This window comes from Haliaeetus albicilla, chromosome W (assembly GCF_947461875.1).
Source record: "Haliaeetus albicilla chromosome W, bHalAlb1.1, whole genome shotgun sequence".
In the NCBI taxonomy this organism is placed as follows: domain Eukaryota; kingdom Metazoa; phylum Chordata; class Aves; order Accipitriformes; family Accipitridae; genus Haliaeetus; species Haliaeetus albicilla.
In genome coordinates this window covers 23,923,425-23,942,272 of record NC_091515.1, presented here as the reverse complement: position 1 = coordinate 23,942,272, position 18,848 = coordinate 23,923,425, and the positions used below count along the sequence as shown (strand labels likewise).

Here is an 18,848-nt window from a genome sequence, read left to right as displayed (position 1 = left end):
ACATGAGTCTCAAGAGTGACCAATAGGATACCCTACTACTAGATGTTCAGGAGACTACTGTGCTTTTAAATAAATTTGTGAGAAAAATTCCATTTAGAGTTACAGCTTATGTGCTAATACATGCTTTGTTTTTTGGGTTCAGTAACCACTGACTAGTGCAACAATGTGCCTCATCAGTATGATATGGATCAATGTAATTCCAATTATTAATAATGCTGTTTTAAAAGGTAGAACCAGCCCTCTCTGTCTTTCTAATTAGAAATATATTGTCAGCATAAAAAAAACCCCAAACATGTAAAAGTGCTTGTGACACGCGGAACAAACTTTACAACTCAGAGAGTGAGTTATAAAGCAGGCATGTTTATTTCAGCACTGGGTACACGGGGGATTGCTCCACCTATCATGCACACCGTAAAGCTCGTTAGTGAAGTTTAAATACATGTGTTGTAATGAACGGGTTAACTTTGTTCATGAAATCGAGAAGGGGGAAGAGACATATTGAGAGTTAACATATGCCTTGTGTAATTAACAAAAACTTGCTTAAGTGATGCGTGAAGGTTACGGAAAAAAAACAATGGCTATAACTTACTAGATAAGGAGAGGAAGGACAACAGCTGCAATTAACAAAGACTGTATTTCTCCACATCAAAAGACATTCTACATCAAAGGATACTCATCCTTGAGAAAATTTACCGAATCTACATAGTAACAGACCTGCACAAGTGAAGAAAGAAGAAGCAGGACAAGGCGGAGACTTACAAGAAAGGGGTACATGAAATGTATATAAGGAATGTAACGGTAACATAAAGTTGCGGGCCTGTGGTGGAGCATTGCCTCCCCGGCCGCCCAGCGCTGTTTTGCTCTCTTATCGCTTGCTAATAAATTTGATTTTTTTATTCAATACAAATTGGCTCCTCCAATTTGTCACGAGCGTTTATAACAGTGTGATTTAAATATTCATTACATTTCCCGGAAACCTTATGCATATTCATTACATTTCTGAGAAATAATTAACATATGCAAATGCCCTTCATACAGTCGCAGTTGTTGCCTTGGGTGGTCATCGGGTGTTCTTTGGGGGTCTTATCATCCTCTTCCTCGCTTAACCGTTCTTTACCCTTTTCAATATTTTGATATTAAACTTCTGTTTTTCCTTTGTTCTTGTATCTTTCATGCCAAATAATCTTTGACCCCCAAAGTACTGTTCTCATGCCAACAAATCACCCCTTATCTTCTTACTTGCGTTCTCAGTTTCTCTTGTCCTTGAGTCCATATGTCTGTTTTCCTGTGTTCTCACAAATCTATCTACACATCCTTTAATTACTTGAGTTGCAGGATGTCTTATCTCATTAAAGGAAACCATATATTCTGCTTGTACCTACTTATTGCTTACAAACTACAAAATATAATTGACATCTGGAATATATATCAACTACCATGTATCACTTGTGTTCTGAACAGTGACAAAGTTGCAGTTTGTGGTTTCTCAGCACCAGGCACTGCAGGTCTGTGCAGTATTGCTTCTGAATTAAGTTTTAGACTATTAGGTAACATACTTAGGATAAAGCAGGTAAATCCTCTAGTGGATATTTATAAGCAGTCATAACTGCATTTGGTGAAAGTTTTAATCCAGTTATTGGGTGCTTAGGATATGTCTTGCTAGCTTAGCTATCTCAAGTTTTCTGCTGTTTGGTCTCAGAAGACTGAAGTAATTGACAGGACCTCAGCTACTCTGGCCAGAACACACTAAGCAGAATTTCAGGCATTGTCTAAAGGTGTTGACTATTGCAGGTAGTATTTGGGGATTGTAATTTTGGATTTAACTGCCTGAAAGATTTTTTTTTAGGTGTCTACATTGGGGAGGAGAAATTAGGTTCCCAAGCAAACACAACTGCTCTCATCCAAACTTCAGTAGTGTATCTGTAATGAAAAGATGGATCTGGGATCACATTCCACTCTGCACGGTAAGTAGTTGCCAAGCAGTCATTAAATTAAGATAATAAAGAATGTCTGCTAAGTGAAAAGAATGTGAAAAGTTGTCTGGTTCAGTAATGATAACCTGAGGCATTTAATTCCTCATAGGTATATAACTTAAAGAATTAGATTTACTTTCTTAAAAGATTGGCATATTTAAATGTGATGCCAGTATATAATGATGATTTTCTTAAAGCCTCAGGATCCTGAGACCAGTGACTGAGAATCTCAACTTTCTTTTCCACATTAATGTAAGCTTTTCATTCTCTTCCTGGTAAGATAAAGTCTACAAATGTGACCAGAGGTCACAATATAGGTGTTGTGGTTTAACCCCAGCCAGCAACTAAGCACCATGCAGCTGCTCACTCACTCCCCCCCCACACCCAGTGGGATAGGGGAATCAGAAAAAAAAAAGTAAAACTCATGGGTTGAGATAAGAACAGTTTAATAGGACAGAAATGAAGAAAATAATAATGATGGTGATAATAATAATAATAATAAAATGACAATAATAATAATACAAGAATTGAAATATACAAAACAAGTGATGCACAATGCAATTAATCACCGACCAATGCCCAGTTAGTTTCCGAGCAGTGATCCACCCCCCAGGCCAACTCCCCCCAGTTTACATACTGGACATGACGTCACATGGTATGGAATACCCCTTTGGCCAGTTTGGGTCAGCTGTCCTGGCTGTGTCCCCTCCCAACTTCTTGTGCCCCTCCAGCCTTCTTGCTGGCTGGGCATGAGAAGCTGAAAAATCCTTGACTTGAGACTAAACACTACTTAGCAACAACTGAAAACATCAGTGTTATCAACATTCTTCTCATACTGAACTCAAAACATAGCACTGTACCAGCTACTAGGAAGAAAATTAACTCTATCCCAGCCAAAACCAGGACAATAGGCTTTAAAACAAGATCTTAGATAACACAAGAACACTGAATATTTTTTATTTAGTTATTTTAGTAGCTAATTTGTGATCTTTAAAAGCTTGGTAATACTGCTTAAATCTAGTTTTGACAATTGCATACACAAGGGAAGTCGTCTGCTTTTTTTGAAAACTCATCAAAATCTACGCTTGCTCTCATTTCAGTTGCAGAGTATAGATTTGTTAGTTTATCAGTGTTCACTTTTCAGTAATACTTGCCTAGGAACAGTTTTCCCATGAGCCTAATTAATTCTGTGTCATCTTTACTGTCTGGCCAACTTTGTCTCTCACCAAAAATCATTCCGATTCATGCCTTGGGGAAGTAACAAATATTTTACTCCCTACCCCCTCCATTAATAATTAAAAATAGTAAAATGTAATAATAAGCTAAATAGGAGCATAACTTCTAAAGGCACCATTTTAGAATACAATCATATTTTTTTAAAATACAAGACAGTGCTATTCTGATTTTTTATAATGTTTCATACATACTTGCATATTTTTCATCCCCTCATGAGTCATGAACAGAGTTTGAAGCAACACCACACAAGCCTTTGACTTTGGCTGTGGAAGTAACAGGTAGAAAGGTCAGCAAGGGCCAGACTGTTCAGGGAGACAAAATACAAACATCAGCTGAGGTGTATTCTGGGCATCCCAGTTCTCAGTTATCTTCCTAATCTTGAAAGCAGATTGTAATCTAGAGTTTGCAAAGCAAGTAGAGCAAGACTCTGGACTAAAATTGAACACAAATAGGTGAATTAAATTGTGAATGGACGTGTGAATTAAATCATTCGCAGTTAAGTTGATAATATTAGAAAAATGCGTTACATGGACCGTCTCCTTCAGTTACTTCCTGTTGGCATAGAAGGTTTTAAAAATTAAATCGGAAGACCATTTGTTATCACGTCATGTATAAATTCTACATAAAATACATTATTCTGAACAGTTATATTAAGTAGACCTAACAGTACAATAATGTTGTCACATTGGAGGCTTAACTTTGTTGGCTTAAATTTACAATTTACACAAACCCCTTTCTTGTGGAAAACAGCTGTATATGCAGTGTGGTGTGATGCTGTAGCCATATGTTTGAGTTAATGCCTAGGCTGTGGTGATACTGCTTAATTTAGGGTTAGACATGATGCATTGTCCTTTAAGGAGGACCATTACTCCATAGTTTCACTATGCAGGCCTGATTACTTTGTATCATACCTTGTGACGGTCTGACAAATTATAGTCAATGTCTCAAACATTTGTTAAAGAACTTTGGCGGAGAAGATGGCCTCTGTAAAAGCGCTGGAGTTGTGTGAACAAGAAAATGTGGCTGGAGGAGAGGGCCCCACGGAGGATGGGACTGTGCTTCTATCTTAAGCGGTCATGCCTGCAGGGAGAGAGAGGCAACTCCCCAATGACCCCCCAAGCCCACCGACCCATTTCCAGAGAATCCCGGGAACATGAACTGCACATGTCAAGACCATCGACTCATTTCTGGAACACTCCTGAGCTCACACTGCGCTTGCTCAATGATGGCAAACCCACACCCACACAGGCAGACCCCTTTAGGTATAAAAGAAGGGAGGACGAGTTCTTGGCATGCGCCCTCTGGAAATGGATCTCTAGGCTGGCTGGACCAACGCTGGACCCAGGACTGGTGAAACCCTGTCGGGGGATGCAACGAGTCTACGGAATTCCTGACAGTTCGAGAACAGCGCGACCTTGAGCAGCTTGTAGTATATCCTTGAAGAGTCTGGAAAGATCCGAGAAGACCAGTACAAAAACAAGAGAGTGATAAGAAGAACCGTCCTAACAAACTCACCAATCATGAATTGTTAGTTACTAACCAAACCAATCATATAGTAACACATACTCTAAAGAAGGGTATAAAAAGCTGTGTTAGAACAATAAAGTAGCCATTTTGCATGATCTATTACTTGTCGTGTCCGTCTCTACTGCGACAAATGGTGACCCCGATGCGTCTGAGCGAACAGATCATTTAAAGGCGATAAATCCAGCACTAGCAAGAAGTATACTGGCGGCGACGAGAGCTGCGAAAGAGTATACCGGCAGCGAGACAAGCTGTGGAGACGGAGCCCGGTGAAGCTGAGAGCAGTGGAATCTGCCTGGTCCAGACCTGAGCCTAGACACCTAATAAGGTGAGCCACCGGGGACAAAACTGTTAGAATGGGGCAACAATTAACAAAAGAAAAGGAGACGATTTTGTCTACCTGGAAAGCCCTATTAAAAAGAAAAGGGGTTAAAACCCCAGAACAAAGCCTGAAAAGGATTTTAATATGGTGTAAGATGCAAGGCTTTCAAGCCACAACAGTTACTGCATTCAGTGTGGGTGCATGGCAAGCAGTGGGATGGAAAATGTTTGGTGAGATCTCTACAGGACAGAAAGAGCTGTGTAAGTTGGCGATCGTATGGCGTCTATTACGCGAGACCCTGAAGGAATGGAAAGCAGAATGTGATGCGAAAGATCAGCAAAAGAAAGATGAGGACTCAGAAAATGTTAGCAATGAAAAAGTTTCTGCTCAAGTAACAGCTGCAGCCAATGCTGCAATCTCAGCAGTTGCAGGCAGAAAACCCCTCACGGGCAAAACCAGATCATACCCTTATTCACCTCCTCCTCCTATGCCATTAATTACTTTACCTGGCAATGAGGGGCCCTCCTCACCTACTGGTGCGGCAGCGGAAGGGGTGACTCCATCAGCCCCCCCCGAGGAGAAAAATGTGGCGATTAACACCGAGCCGGAAAGTGTGGGCCGTACTGAAATTGAGGGCCGAAAGGACAGTGAGAGTCAAACTGAATGTGAGGGCCGAACGGAAAGTGAGAGCCAAAATGAAACTGAGGCAGAAAAATCTCTAATTGACGCTATGCGATCTCTGCAGCTCGCAGATAAAACCATACCGAAAGAACCCCTGCCATGCACTCTCCCTCCATCCACAATAACTGTAGTCCCGAGATCCCCTGATCAATTCTGGGAGGGAGTTAGAAGATATGCTGCCGACTCTGGCAACTGGGATCTAGTAGAACGCCTCAGCCCGTGCTCTCTAACACCAGCATTTCTAAAGCCTCTAGATAAAGCAGCAGAGGCTCCTGTTACATTTCCTGTTTTCAAAGCTGCTGCAGGCACAAACCGGCACGGTGAGCACAATCCAATCAGCTGGAGAGTAGTGCAGGATTTGCAGAATAAAGTACAAAAATTTGGAATCAATTGTCCTGAGGTGATGCAACTTATTCGTATAATCAGCACAGATCTGCTGTGTCCATATGACATTATGCATCTGGCACAAGTGCTGTTTCAGCCCGTACAATTGCAAGTATTTCAATCTACTTGGAGGCAGATGGCACACACAGCGGCACAGCATAATTTACGACTGCCACAGGGTGACCTGAGATTAGGCCTTGGAGAGGATGCTTTGCTTGGTGAAGGGCCATATAGTAACCCTCAGCTGCAGGCTACATGGCCTCCGATTGTTCTTGAACAGGCACAAAATATAGGCCTTATGGCATTAAAGCGAACCATGGACATGGCAGCTCCGAAGCAAAAATATGCCACTATCCGCCAAGGCCCCAGAGAACCCTTTTTACAGTTTGTAGAAAAAATATCTGCCGCCCTGGAAAAACAGGTAGAAGATGAGGTCTTAAGGCAAATGCTATGCAAACGGTTGGCAAGAGATAATGCTAATGAGGACTGTCAAAAGATCATACAGGCTTTACCAGGAGATCCTTCTGTTCCCGACATGGTAGCTGCATGTTCTAAAGTTGGGACACTGGAACACACGGCGGCTGTCCTCTCGGCAGCGCATGTGGCCGCCCTAGGTAATGCTATGAAAAATTCTGGAAAGTGCTTTGGGTGTGGCAGTGAAGGGCACATCAATGTAACTTCTCCACACAAAACATCATCAGGTAAACAACCGGTGCAGCACTCACCGGAGATTATTTGCAAGAAATGCGGAAAATTAGGACATTTTGCAAAACAATGTCGTTCCAAATTTCATGCTAATGGGCAGCCGCTACAGGGAAACTACAAAACGAGCGCGAGAGGGCGCGCGAGGACAACAAGTCCCCTCCCGACAGCCGGCCACCTCCCCTCTGTGAACAATTGTCAGCCGCAACAGCTGGCTCAGCAGGGCTGGATGTATCCACCGCTGACACAGTAACTCTAGTCACGAACGATATCGTTAAGGTCCCTTTTAATGCAAGGGGTCCTATCGGACGAGGACTGAGTGCATTGCTATTGGGAAGATCAAGTAGCACGTTAAATGGAATAATTGTACGTGTGGGAGTTATTGATGCTGATTTTACAGGTCAAATTTGCGCGATGGTTTCAACCCCCTACCCACCAGTAACAATCCCTAAAGGTACTCGTATTGCTCAATTTGTTCATTTTTCGAGTTCTATTTCAAAAGCAGAACAGTGACTGCGATGCGATGGAGGCTTCGGCTCTACGGGACCCCCTCAGTTCTGCTCGTCTCAGACTGTCTCATCATCCCGACCACATATGACGTGCATGCTGTCGAATCACGGAAGATCGCCGACTACAGTAAGGCTTGCAGGGCTCCTGGACACCGGAGCCGATGTGACTATTATTGCCGATTATCTGTGGCCATCCACCTGGCCCACAGAGGAGGCTGGTATGGGAGTAGTGGGGCTGGGAGGCTCTGCGCGAGCAAAGACGGCAGACACACCAGTTCTGATTACCAATCCTGAGGGCCAACAAGCAGTTATTAAACCATATGTGACGGCAGCTCCCCTCAATTTATGGGGGAGGGATTGCTTGTCGCAGTGGGGGGTGAGCATTACCACGGATTTTTAACGAGGGCCACTGTGCTGCAGGGTGTTAGACAACCCACGCTTGTTTTAACCTGGTTAACAAATAACCCTGTGTGGGTGGATCAGTGGCCCCTGCCAATTGAAAAATTAAAGGCCCTGCAAGAATTGGTAGCAGAACAACTAGCTGCCAGACACATTGAACCATCTCACAGTCCGTGGAATACTCCAGTGTTTGTGATAAAAAAGAAATCAGGAAAATGGCGATTTTTGCATGACCTGCGGCAAGTCAATGCTGTCATGGCCACGATGGGGGCTCTGCAACCAGGCATGCCTTCACCTGCCATGATCCCTCAAGATTGGGAAATCATTGTCATGGACCTTAAGGGTTGTTTTTTTTTTACAATTCCATTAGCTCCCCAAGATAAAGAAAAATTTGCATTTTCTGTGCCTTCTATCAATCATGCAGAACCGGCAAAAAGATATCAATGGAGAGTTCTGCCGCAGGGCATGAAAAATTCACCAACCATTTGTCAATGGTTTGTTGCACAAGCTCTGTCACCTGTAAGGGAAAAATTCCCTACTAGTTATTGTTATCACTATATGGATGACATTCTGTTAGCATCAGACAACAAGGAGCAGTTGAATGACATGAAAAATTTGGCCATGAATTCGCTACAACAATATGGGTTAGTTATTGCCCCTGAAAAAGTGCAAAAAATAGCACCCTGGAAATATTTGGGAATGACAATTACAAGCAAGCAGGTTGTGCCCCAACCTGTGAAACTTAACCTTGCAGTTAAGACACTCAATGATGTACAGAAATTAATGGGATCCTTGAACTGGATCAGGCCCTATCTTGGACTGACCAATTCGCAGTTACAACCTTTATTGGACTTATTAAAACATTCCAATGATCCAACAGAACCCAGAATATTAAATAAGGAAGCGTTAAATGTAATTCACACGGTGGAACAATGTATATACAAGAAATTTGTTTCTCGAATTGATCTGTCTCAATTGGTACAATTCTTAGTACTAATTGACAAAACTGTGCCATTTGTTGCTTTGGCGCAGTGGAATTCTGAGTGGGATGACCCATTACATATTTTAGAATGGATGTTTTTGTCATTCCGGCCACGAAAAACTGCTTCTGGCTTGTTTGAACTTATTGCTGATGTAATCATAAAAGCCAGAAAACAATGTGTAGAACTAATAGGACGTGATCCAGCTACGATTGTTTTACCTGTTCAAAATTGGTATTTTGAATGGTGTCTGGCAAACAATTACGAGCTGCAAGCGGCCATGGCGGGTTTTCAAGGGCAGATCTCGTATCATCTACCGTCACACCCGCTACTGAAATTTGCTCAAGAAATACCATTTGGTCAGAAAAATTTAAGTCAGCCAGAACCTGTGAAAGGCCCCACTGTCTTTACAGATGGTTCTGGAAAAACAGGTAAAGCAGCAGTAGTATGGTATGAAAACAACAACTGGAACAGCAAAGTAGTATATCAAAATGGTTCTCCACAAGTAGTAGAGCTGCGTGCACATGGCACGTTGAAGCGGCTGCTTCAAAAAACAAAAAGGGGGAATGATTGGGGAGCCACCACAGGCATGTTTAGATAAAGCAGTTTATGTTCTTAACTCTCTCCATTATGGGGATAATTCTTCCCTACCTCCTCTTTCTCAACACTTCTCTTTTCAACACAGAATTTACAAAAGGGTATCAAAGTACATGTTAAAGATTTAGTTAACTGGTCAGTGGAATGGACCATGTGAGCTATTAACCTGGGGGCGAGGTTATGCTTGTGTTTCCACAGATGCAGGCCCACAATGGACTCCCGCTCGATTTGTGCGACCGTCATCATCTGGAACATCCCAGAGGGTGCAGCAATATGAATACCACCTCAACCAAAAACTAAGTGTAGGTCACCTTGGCCAATATAACAGGTCAAGATTTTCTATGCATTGCAACCGCATCACAAAGCCCATGAACCAATAGACAGGATGGCTATGACTCGTGCAGCGCGCCTGGCCAGCGAGCGCATGTGTCATAGGTTGCAACTGAGGTGGATTTTGGCACCCGCTGGCCACGTATGCTGAAATCCATTCCTCTGCAAATGTATAAATACTGGGATTTTCCGAAGAGCATCGGGCTGGTGTACGGCAAGGCCATCGTTGCCTCTGTGGGGACGCCCACGCAAAGCTGGCACCTACCGATTGCTGGGCTGAGTTCGCGGAGCAAGACAGCACAAGAATATACAGATGGTTCATCTACCTCACAGTCCTCGGATGGACGTACTCATGGATACCGCCGCAAACCAAAGAACAAGCAATCCCTTTTTCATAGGTTTAATAGGGGGTCCCACTGACATCAACAAAGTTTAAGAACTTATTGATGGAGACCCCTGTGCAGCAGGTCATGGACTCAATGGATGGGAATGCCTGGTTTCCACAGATCGGGCATTCACCCTCATTGCCACCCCAGGAATCACAAACTCTGGGGTCCCTGAATACAGACTGGTGTAGTATTATCTGATTTACTGCTAGACTTTGATAGTGTCAGACATGCTATGCTACAAAATAGAGCTGTAATTGATTTCTTGCTTTTAGCACAAGGACATGGTTGTGATGAGTTTGAAGGGATGTGTTGTATGAATTTATCCGATCACTCAGAATCCATTTTCAGTAGTATTCAACAAGTAAAGAAGGGAGTCAGGAAGCTGACAGAAAGTGATGAATTAGATTGGCTGACGAAGATGTTTGAGGGTTGGGGATTGTCTGGATGGTTGATATCTCTGCTCAAGACTGTGGGGGTAGTGATCTTGGTTGTGATAACTATGCTCCTGATGTTGCCCTGTCTTTTCAGCCTTCTGCAAAGGGCCCTGCAGAGGGCAGCCGGGACGATATTTTTAGCACAAATACAAAAAGGGGGAATTGTCGGGGGATGCAACGAGTCTACGGAATTCCTGACAGTTCGAGAACAGCGTGACCTTGAGCAGCTTGTAGTATATCCTTGAAGAGTCTGGAAAGATCCAAGAAGACCGGTACAAAAACAAGATAGTGATAAGAAGAACCGTCCTAACAAACTCACCAATCATGAATTGTTAGTTACTAACCAAACCAATCATATAGTAACACATACTCTAAAGAAGGGTATAAAAAGCTGTGTTAGAACAATAAAGTAGCCATTTTGCATGATCTATTACTTGTCGTGTCCGTCTCTACTGCGACAAAACCCTTTTCTTCTCTCTTTCTTCCTCTCTCTCTCTCCCTCTCTTTTCCACAGTCCCTACACCTCATCCTTTTAAACATAAACCGTTGACCAAGTCTGAGACTAGGAGTATATCCAGCTGCCCCTGGGCTCCTCTTTGAGAAGGAGTCCAAAAAGCAAGGGGGTCTGCTCTGAACCTCGTGACTCAACGGGAGGGCTCTCCTTCTGACACAGTTTCATGTTCCTTTTTCCGCTTCTTTTTCTACACCTCCCTTCTCTTTTCAAACAGCAGCTTAATGACATGATGCAAGGTTCATATTGATAAGTTCACTTGTACTTGGGCAAGGTTAACTTGGTCGAATAAATGTTGGTTGTTGTTTGAACTCCCCTGGTGTCATTTCACCTTAATTCTGAATACAGAATTTCCTTTGTAGGAAATCCATGAACCTGAGTCGCTCCAACTTTGGGACGCGACATACCTTACTAACAACTGTGCTCTTGAAGAGGAACTAAAGACTGATAAAAAGGAAACATCCTGATTCAGAAAGTGCCGAAAGTTGGATGATCGCCAAAGAAGCATGAACTGGGGGAAAGGTAAAGATGGCAGGGGGAGATCACGACCACCGACTCAATTCAAGACTGGAAAGACTTGCCCCCACCCCCCGCAAGGAGCATGCTTGCTAATTTACATAGCAAGTAAGGCTAATTTAAATGTAACTAACCAATAGTAGATGAGATGGTGACTACTAACCAACGAATGTAAATTTAGGTGGGTTTTTACTAATCATGTAACAGGATCAATACGTTGTAGTTCATTAGTGTGGTGTGCTAGCTTTGTGGAATTATCACCTAGCACCCATCTTTGCGCAGACATGAAATAAATAAATATCTCGTCTCTGTGTGTAAGATTGGCTTATTGCACACTGGGTATTGAACTCCGCTTGTGGGACAACAGTTTCTGGTGACCCAGGTGGGACAGCCATTTTAAGCCTTGCCTGGATTGTCCTGCTGCTCCAGACAGGAGATGGGACCAGGAAGGACTCCAGCGTGCACCGACCTTTTGATCAGGGAATCCTCCAGTTCCTCTCTGCGGACGGACAACAGGCAACCCAATGGTGCAACACCAATACGAGATATTTAAAAGGAGGCAAGGGACTACGGAGGTGAGTAGCTGCTTTTTGCATAAGCTTAGACTTGCTCTGCATAAGATGCAACCAGAAAGGCCCCTTTAAAAGGGATTCCTAGTCCCACAGGGGTCAGACATCAGTTAGCTGCTTTTAGAGTAGCTCAGTACTGCTCTGCATAAGACGCGCCAGGAGAAGGCCCGCAACAGAGTTTAGATAGAGGAATCCTGGTCTGACAGGGGGTCAGAAATTGGTATAGTATGGGTGTGGCTGCTTCTACCGAAGTACCCTGGTGTACTCCCTTAGGATGCATCTTGAAAAATTGGAAAAAGTTTGGAGGGGATCCCCTAAAGAAAGATAAATTAAAAGCTTATTGTGCACAATGGTGGCCAATATATGAATTGGATGGTGGAGAAAAATGGCCAGAAAATGGATCATTGAACTATAACACTATTTTACAGTTGATGTTATTCTGTAGAAGAATGGATAAGTGGGATGAAGTTGCATATGTTGATTTGGTTTTTGTTCTGAGACATGATCATGAAACTTGTAAAAAATGTAAATTGTTGATGGAGGATGCTGATGGGATGTATGTATTAGCAGAAAGTGTTAATGGAAAAAGAAAGAAAAAGAGTGGTGACAAAGAATGTGAAAATAAGTGCATTAAGGATGGTGGGGAGGTTGAGGATGTGCAGATGTTGGTTCTGAAGGGGGACTTGGCGAACATGGAGAGAAGGGCTGAAGGAGGGAGGTCACAAAATAGTAGTGGTAGCGACAGTAGTGATGATGGTGATAATGAAGCACATTTTAGTCCGGTCTCCAGGAGAATGAGGGGACAGTGTCCCGTTATACAAGCTCCCTTGAGACAGGCAATAGGAATGGAGGGAAAACCAGTGTTTGTACATGTCCCGTTCACTACTTCAGATTTATTGAATTGGAAACAGTCAGTGGGATCTTATTGGGATAATGCAGAAGGAATACATCAATTGTTAGAAACTATTATGTTGAGTCATAATCCAAACTGGGGGGATATACAAGCTATACTGAATACTTTCTTCACAACAGAAGAAATGTGAATGGTGTTAGAAAAGGCAAGGGAGGAATGCGAAAGAAGAAATGTAGCAGGGAGCATAGATGACTATATGCCAAAGACAGAACCTGACTGGGACCCGAATAGAGCTGTAGGAAAACCTATGTTGAAACAATATCAACAACTGATCCTATATGGGGTTCAACATGGAGTCCCAAAACCTAAAAATGTGTCAAAATTATATGAAGTGAGACAGGAGTCTGAAGAAAACCCCTCAGCCTTATATGAGAGGTTATGTGAGGTTGCCCGCAGGTAGACTGACTTAGATCTAGAGGATGAGGCCAATAAGAAAATGTTTAATATGTTGTTTATAGGACAATCTGCTTCCAACGTTAGAAAGAAGCTGCAGCGTGTAGATGGAGCTGGAGGAATGTCTATATCTCAGTTGATAGAAATAGCATACAAGGTTTATAATAATAGAGAGGAGAGAGAAAAGAAGGAAAGATTTAGGAAAAAGCAAAAAGGAATAAAATTACAAGCCTCGTTGTTGGCAGTGACAATTGCTGAGGGCCCCAGTAGAGGTAAAGATGGGGGCCAAAGTAGAGGTAAGGGAAGAAGTGGATGGAATGGAGAAGGACAAGGACAGAGAGTTAACTCCTTGAATCGTACCCCTTTGGGTCCTAATCAGTGTGCTTTTTGCAGAAAAGAAGGACACTGGAAAAATAAATGCCTGCAGAGAGAAAAATTATTTGTTGAATCCTCAGGAAAAGGGGGGCCAGAATCAGATACTAACCTAATCATGCTAGGGACATCTGATACTGAATGAAGGGGACTGGGGGAGAATATCAAGATTTCCCCAGCCGATCCCCTGGTTCCCGTAAAGCTGGGGAACAAAGTTATAGATTTCCTGATAGATAGCAGAGCAACCCATTCAGTAGTAACTAGTTGTAAGGGGCCTTTAAGTAAAATGTATATGCCGATTGTTGGGGTCACGGGAAAACGAGCTTTTAAGCCATTTTTAAAACCTATGGAATGTACAATTGGAAATACTACATTGACTCATGAATTTTTATATATGCCAGAATGCCCCCTCCCATTGCTGGGACATGACCCATTCTGTAAATTGAAAGTGCAACTAACATTTTCTGATGAGTCTATTCAGCTACACGTGCCTGAGGAGACAGTATGGAGAGCTCAGTTGTGTCTATTGGCTGAAAAGAAACAAGAACAAACCAGAATCCCAGAGGAAATTTTGGATGCTGTAATACCCCTGGTATGGGCCTCCAAGAAACCTGGACAAGCCAAGAACGCTACTCCGGTAAAAGTCGAATTAAAATCAGAAGCTCAACTGGTAAGGAAAAAACAATATCCTATTAAATTAGAGGCCAGAGTGGGCTTAGAACTGTTGATTAATACTTTTTTGCAGTATGGACTGTTGCGGGAATGTCAATCAGAGTATAATACTCCCATCTTACCAGTTAAGAAACCTTGAACTCAAGAGTATCAGTTGGTACAAGACTTGAGAGAAATTAATAAACTCACAGTTGATGTACATCCAGTTGTCCCAAATCCTTATACCTTGTTGTTGGCAATACCAGAAGATAGTGTGTATTTTACAGTGTTAGATCTAAAAGATGCCTTCTTTTGCATCCCCTTGGAAGAAGAAAGCCAGAAGATATTCGCCTTTGAGTGGGAGAGTCCTACCACAGGGAGGAAAATACAACTCTGCTGGATCGTGCTTCCACAAGGATTCAAGAATAGCCCAACACTGTTTGGTAATGTACTTGCCAAGGAATTGGAAAATTGGCAAGGTAAGAATCCTTCCATTACTTTGCTGCAGTATGTAGATGACATCCTACTTGGGGCAGCCTATCACAGTTTTTGTACCACACGCAGTGATAGCTGTACTTGAACAAAAGGGGCACTGCTGAATCTCTCCTAGCAGGTTAGCCCAATATCAGGTGGTGCTGATCAAACAGGCTGATGTCACTTTAAAAATGTCTTCAACCTTGAATACTGCCACTTTAATGCCAATAGATGAAAAGGGAGAGCTGGAATATGACTGCCTGCAGGTTATGGAAAAGGTATACTCTAGCCAACCTGATTTGAAAGATGTACCATTAATCAATCCAGAAATTGAACTTTTTACAGATGGAAGTAGCTTCATGGTGAATGGAGAACGGAAAGCTGGGTATGCTGTGGTAACCCTACAAGAGGAGGTTGAAGTGCAAGCATTGCCACCCAATACCTCCGCTCAGAAAGCAGAAATCATAGCTCTAACTCGAGCTTTAGAGCTATCCAAAGATAAAAAGGTAAACATATATACAGACTCCAAATATGCATTTGGAGTGGTCCACACACATGGAGCCATTTGGAAAGAGCATGGATTGTTATCCTCTCAAGGAACCCCTATCAAATATGGACCAGAGATTTTAAAACTGCTGCAAGCTGTTCTAAGACCAAAAGAAGTTGCAATTGTATACTGCAAAGCTCACCAGAAAGGACAAACTGAGATAATAAAAGGAAATCAAAAGGCAGATGAAATGGCTAAAAGAGTTGCAGAAAGGGGATCATTGATTGGGGCATTGATCCCACCAAGAGAGTTCAATGGGAACCTCCGGAATATTCTGAAGAGGAGGATCGGCTTGCCAAATATTTGGAATGTACCAAATCAGAGGAAGGTTGGTGGGTAACTAAAGACAGACAGGTATTGATCACCACCCCAATGGTAAGAGAAATATTGAAGAAAACCCATAATGAATCCCATATGGGAGCAGATGCTCTGGTTGCGAGAGCGTTAAAAGATATGCTGTAGGACCAAAAATGCAAAAATGATCTGATATAATTGTACGACAATGTCAGCAGTGTTGCAAGAATAACCCAAAAATTCAAAGGAAGCCTCCTTTCGGAGAAGTGAGATGAGGCCGAACCCTGGGGGAATACAGGCAAATAGATTTTTTCTGAATTACCAAAATATAATCAGTTTAAGTATCTTTTGGTTTTGGTTGATACTTTTTCTGGGTGGCCTGAAGCCTTCCCATGCCATACCAACAAATCTAGAGAAGTAGTTAGAATCTTGCTCAAAGAAGTGATTCCGAGATTCGGCATCCCAGAAGGGATGTCATCAGACAATGGGCCTCACTTTATAGCTGAAGTAGTTCAGGGAGTCACTAAGTTCCTACAAATACAATGGGATCTACATATACCTTAGAGACCCCAATCAAGTGGGAAAGTAGAAAGGATGAATCGGACCCTAAAGAGACAAATCTCAAAGTTGTGTCAAGAAACACAGATGAAGTGGGTAGATGTCCTACCTATAGCATTAATGAGAATTTGAATTACTCCTAGAGTAACAGAAGGAGTGAGTCCTTTTGAAACTCTGTATGGGAAACCATATCCTGTAAACTTGACAACAGGAAAAGGGGACCAAATGCACATGAAGGGAGAGGAAATGTTGATCAATTACTTATTATCCTTGTCGCAGACTTTATCTTCCTTGCACAGGTACCTTAACCAGCGAGCTCCTTTGCCTTTAGTCTCACCAATGCATGAATTTCAACCCAGAGATGAAGTTTACATCCACACCTGGAAAGATGAGCCTTTGAAAGAAAGGTGGAATGGACCTTACTTGATGCTACTTATTACTTATACCACTGTGAAAGTAAAGCGTATAGATTTGTGGATACACTATACCCGTGTGAAGAAAGCTCTGCGGAAGGAATGGATCTCTGAAAAAACGGGACCACTGAAGCTGAAGCTCTCCCAATCCCAATGAACTGTGGCTGGGACTCTTGATATGGATAAAGATTAACTTAGTTCATTTTACCCTAACAATACTTTAGCATTGTAAACCAGGATATTGCTGTCTAAGAACAAAACCCCAAATTGAATGATAGTTTGCTTTGTTAAAGGTCCATGAGGGACTGCTTAGTGTTGCCAAGTTTAAGTGAAACTAGAGGAAAGGTAATTCTGGTGGGGGAGATCACGACCACCGACTCAAGGACCACCCACTCAAAAAACCTACCGACCCAAAAGGTTAAGGAAGCAAAGGTCTCAAAAATCATGGCGGGCATTAATAGCTATTTACATGATAGGCGAAGAATTTTAAGCAATCATTTAATAGAATAACAATGAATATGTATTAGCTGACTAAATTTTGTGTATAAATAACTGTCAGTTTGTACTGACAGGGTGCTGGTTTGTGCCATGCACCCGTATCTGCCCATTTACACAATAAAAGAAAATACCTCAACTTTGTGTGTAAATTGGGCAATGCACACCGGGTAACGGACCCAAGTTTTTCGGACAACACTCTGAAAAGTCATATATTGAGTTAGACTGTATACAAGGCCTAGTGTCTTGGTATTGCATTTTGATTATTGTTTTCATACCTTTGTTAATGTAAATTATGTATATATACAGATATCTTTAAGAAAAGAAATGAAGGAGCTAAGGAGGTAATACTCCTCTGTTGCCTATGAATAAAGTTAAAAAATGCCACAGTGTTCTGTGGAGAAGCAGGAAATCCATGGGAGCAGAATTGGCGTTTTACTTTGATGCAAAAAACAGTACAAATGGCAAACAAGTCTGTTGCAGAGGGACATCACACACAGCCCAATGTGATCAAGTGAAGTTCATTTACTACCATGTTTGACACAGTTATATATCTTATGTGCTTGTGCACGCGCCTTATACAATACTCTAATTGGTACAATACCCCGGTTCACGCGACACTATCTTATCCTCTATTGGCTGTGCAAGCTTCTTCACGAGGTGTCCAGCAGTTACTTATCTCATTCTTCAGCATCCAGGAGTTGTTTGTCAGGCTCTTCTTATCTTCCTTTTTCCCAGCGTACAAGGACACAGCGTCCTTGTCTGCTCCAGCACTTTGTAAACTTATGCTTCGTTCCCACCTAACGGCTGGATTGCTCACATGCCTTCACCCAGCCAAGAAATCCTCAACAATTCCCCCTTTTTGTTTTTGAGCAATCCAGGCTTGCTTAATAACTTGGGATGCCATTTTTCCTTAACAAGCTGAACAAGGTAAAATTATTACAATAGCTAAAATCACAATAACTACAATAATGCCCATCATTCTTTGAGCCAACCCGTTACCCCTAATGACCCAGACCATGAGGACTATGAGGAAGAGGAACCATCCATACATTCTTGTGCCATCTTGCTCCGCGAACTCAGCCCAGCAATCGGTAGGTGCCAGCTTTCCGTGGGCGTCCCCACAGAGGCAACGATGGCCTCACCGTACACCAGCCCGATGCTCTTCGGAAAATCCCGGTATTTATACATTTGCAGAGGAACGGGTTTCAGCACACGTGGCCAGCAGGTGCCAAAAGTCCACCTCGGTTGCAATCTATGACACATGCGCTCGCTGGCCAGGCGCGCTGCACGAGTCATAGCCATCTTGTCTATTGGTTCATGGGCTTTATGATGCGGTTGCGGTGCACAGAGAATCTTGACCTGTCATGTTAGCCAAGGTGACCTATACATTAGTTTTCGACTGAGATGGTATTCATATTGCCACACCATCTATGATGCTCCAGATGATGATGGTCGTGCAAATTCAACAGGAGTCCGTCGTGGGCCTGTATCTGTGGAAACACAATCAACCTCGTTCCCAGGTTATTAATGGAAATAGACCTTACCCCTAATTTTGGCTTTAACTAACTTTTACATTTACCCCACACTGTCTTCCCATAATCACACTATGTTTAATCAAATTATGCTTAGCACACTTTTTACCTAAAGCAAGTTCTATATACAATAAGGCACGCTGTTCT

At 42.5% G+C, this 18,848-nt stretch overlaps 1 protein-coding gene across 1 annotated transcript in view; it reads left to right on the top strand.

The window, feature by feature from the left end:
• The first annotated feature begins 1,881 nt into the window (after positions 1–1,881).
• Positions 1,882–18,848, top strand: part of LOC138683435 (polyadenylate-binding protein-interacting protein 1-like) — a 75,870-nt gene continuing 58,903 nt past the window's right edge. Inside the window, exon 1 of the mRNA XM_069775211.1 lies at positions 1,882–1,964. Within this exon, the coding sequence (XP_069631312.1) occupies positions 1,934–1,964 (31 nt within the window). The 5' untranslated portion in view covers positions 1,882–1,933. The remainder of the gene's footprint in view (positions 1,965–18,848) is intronic.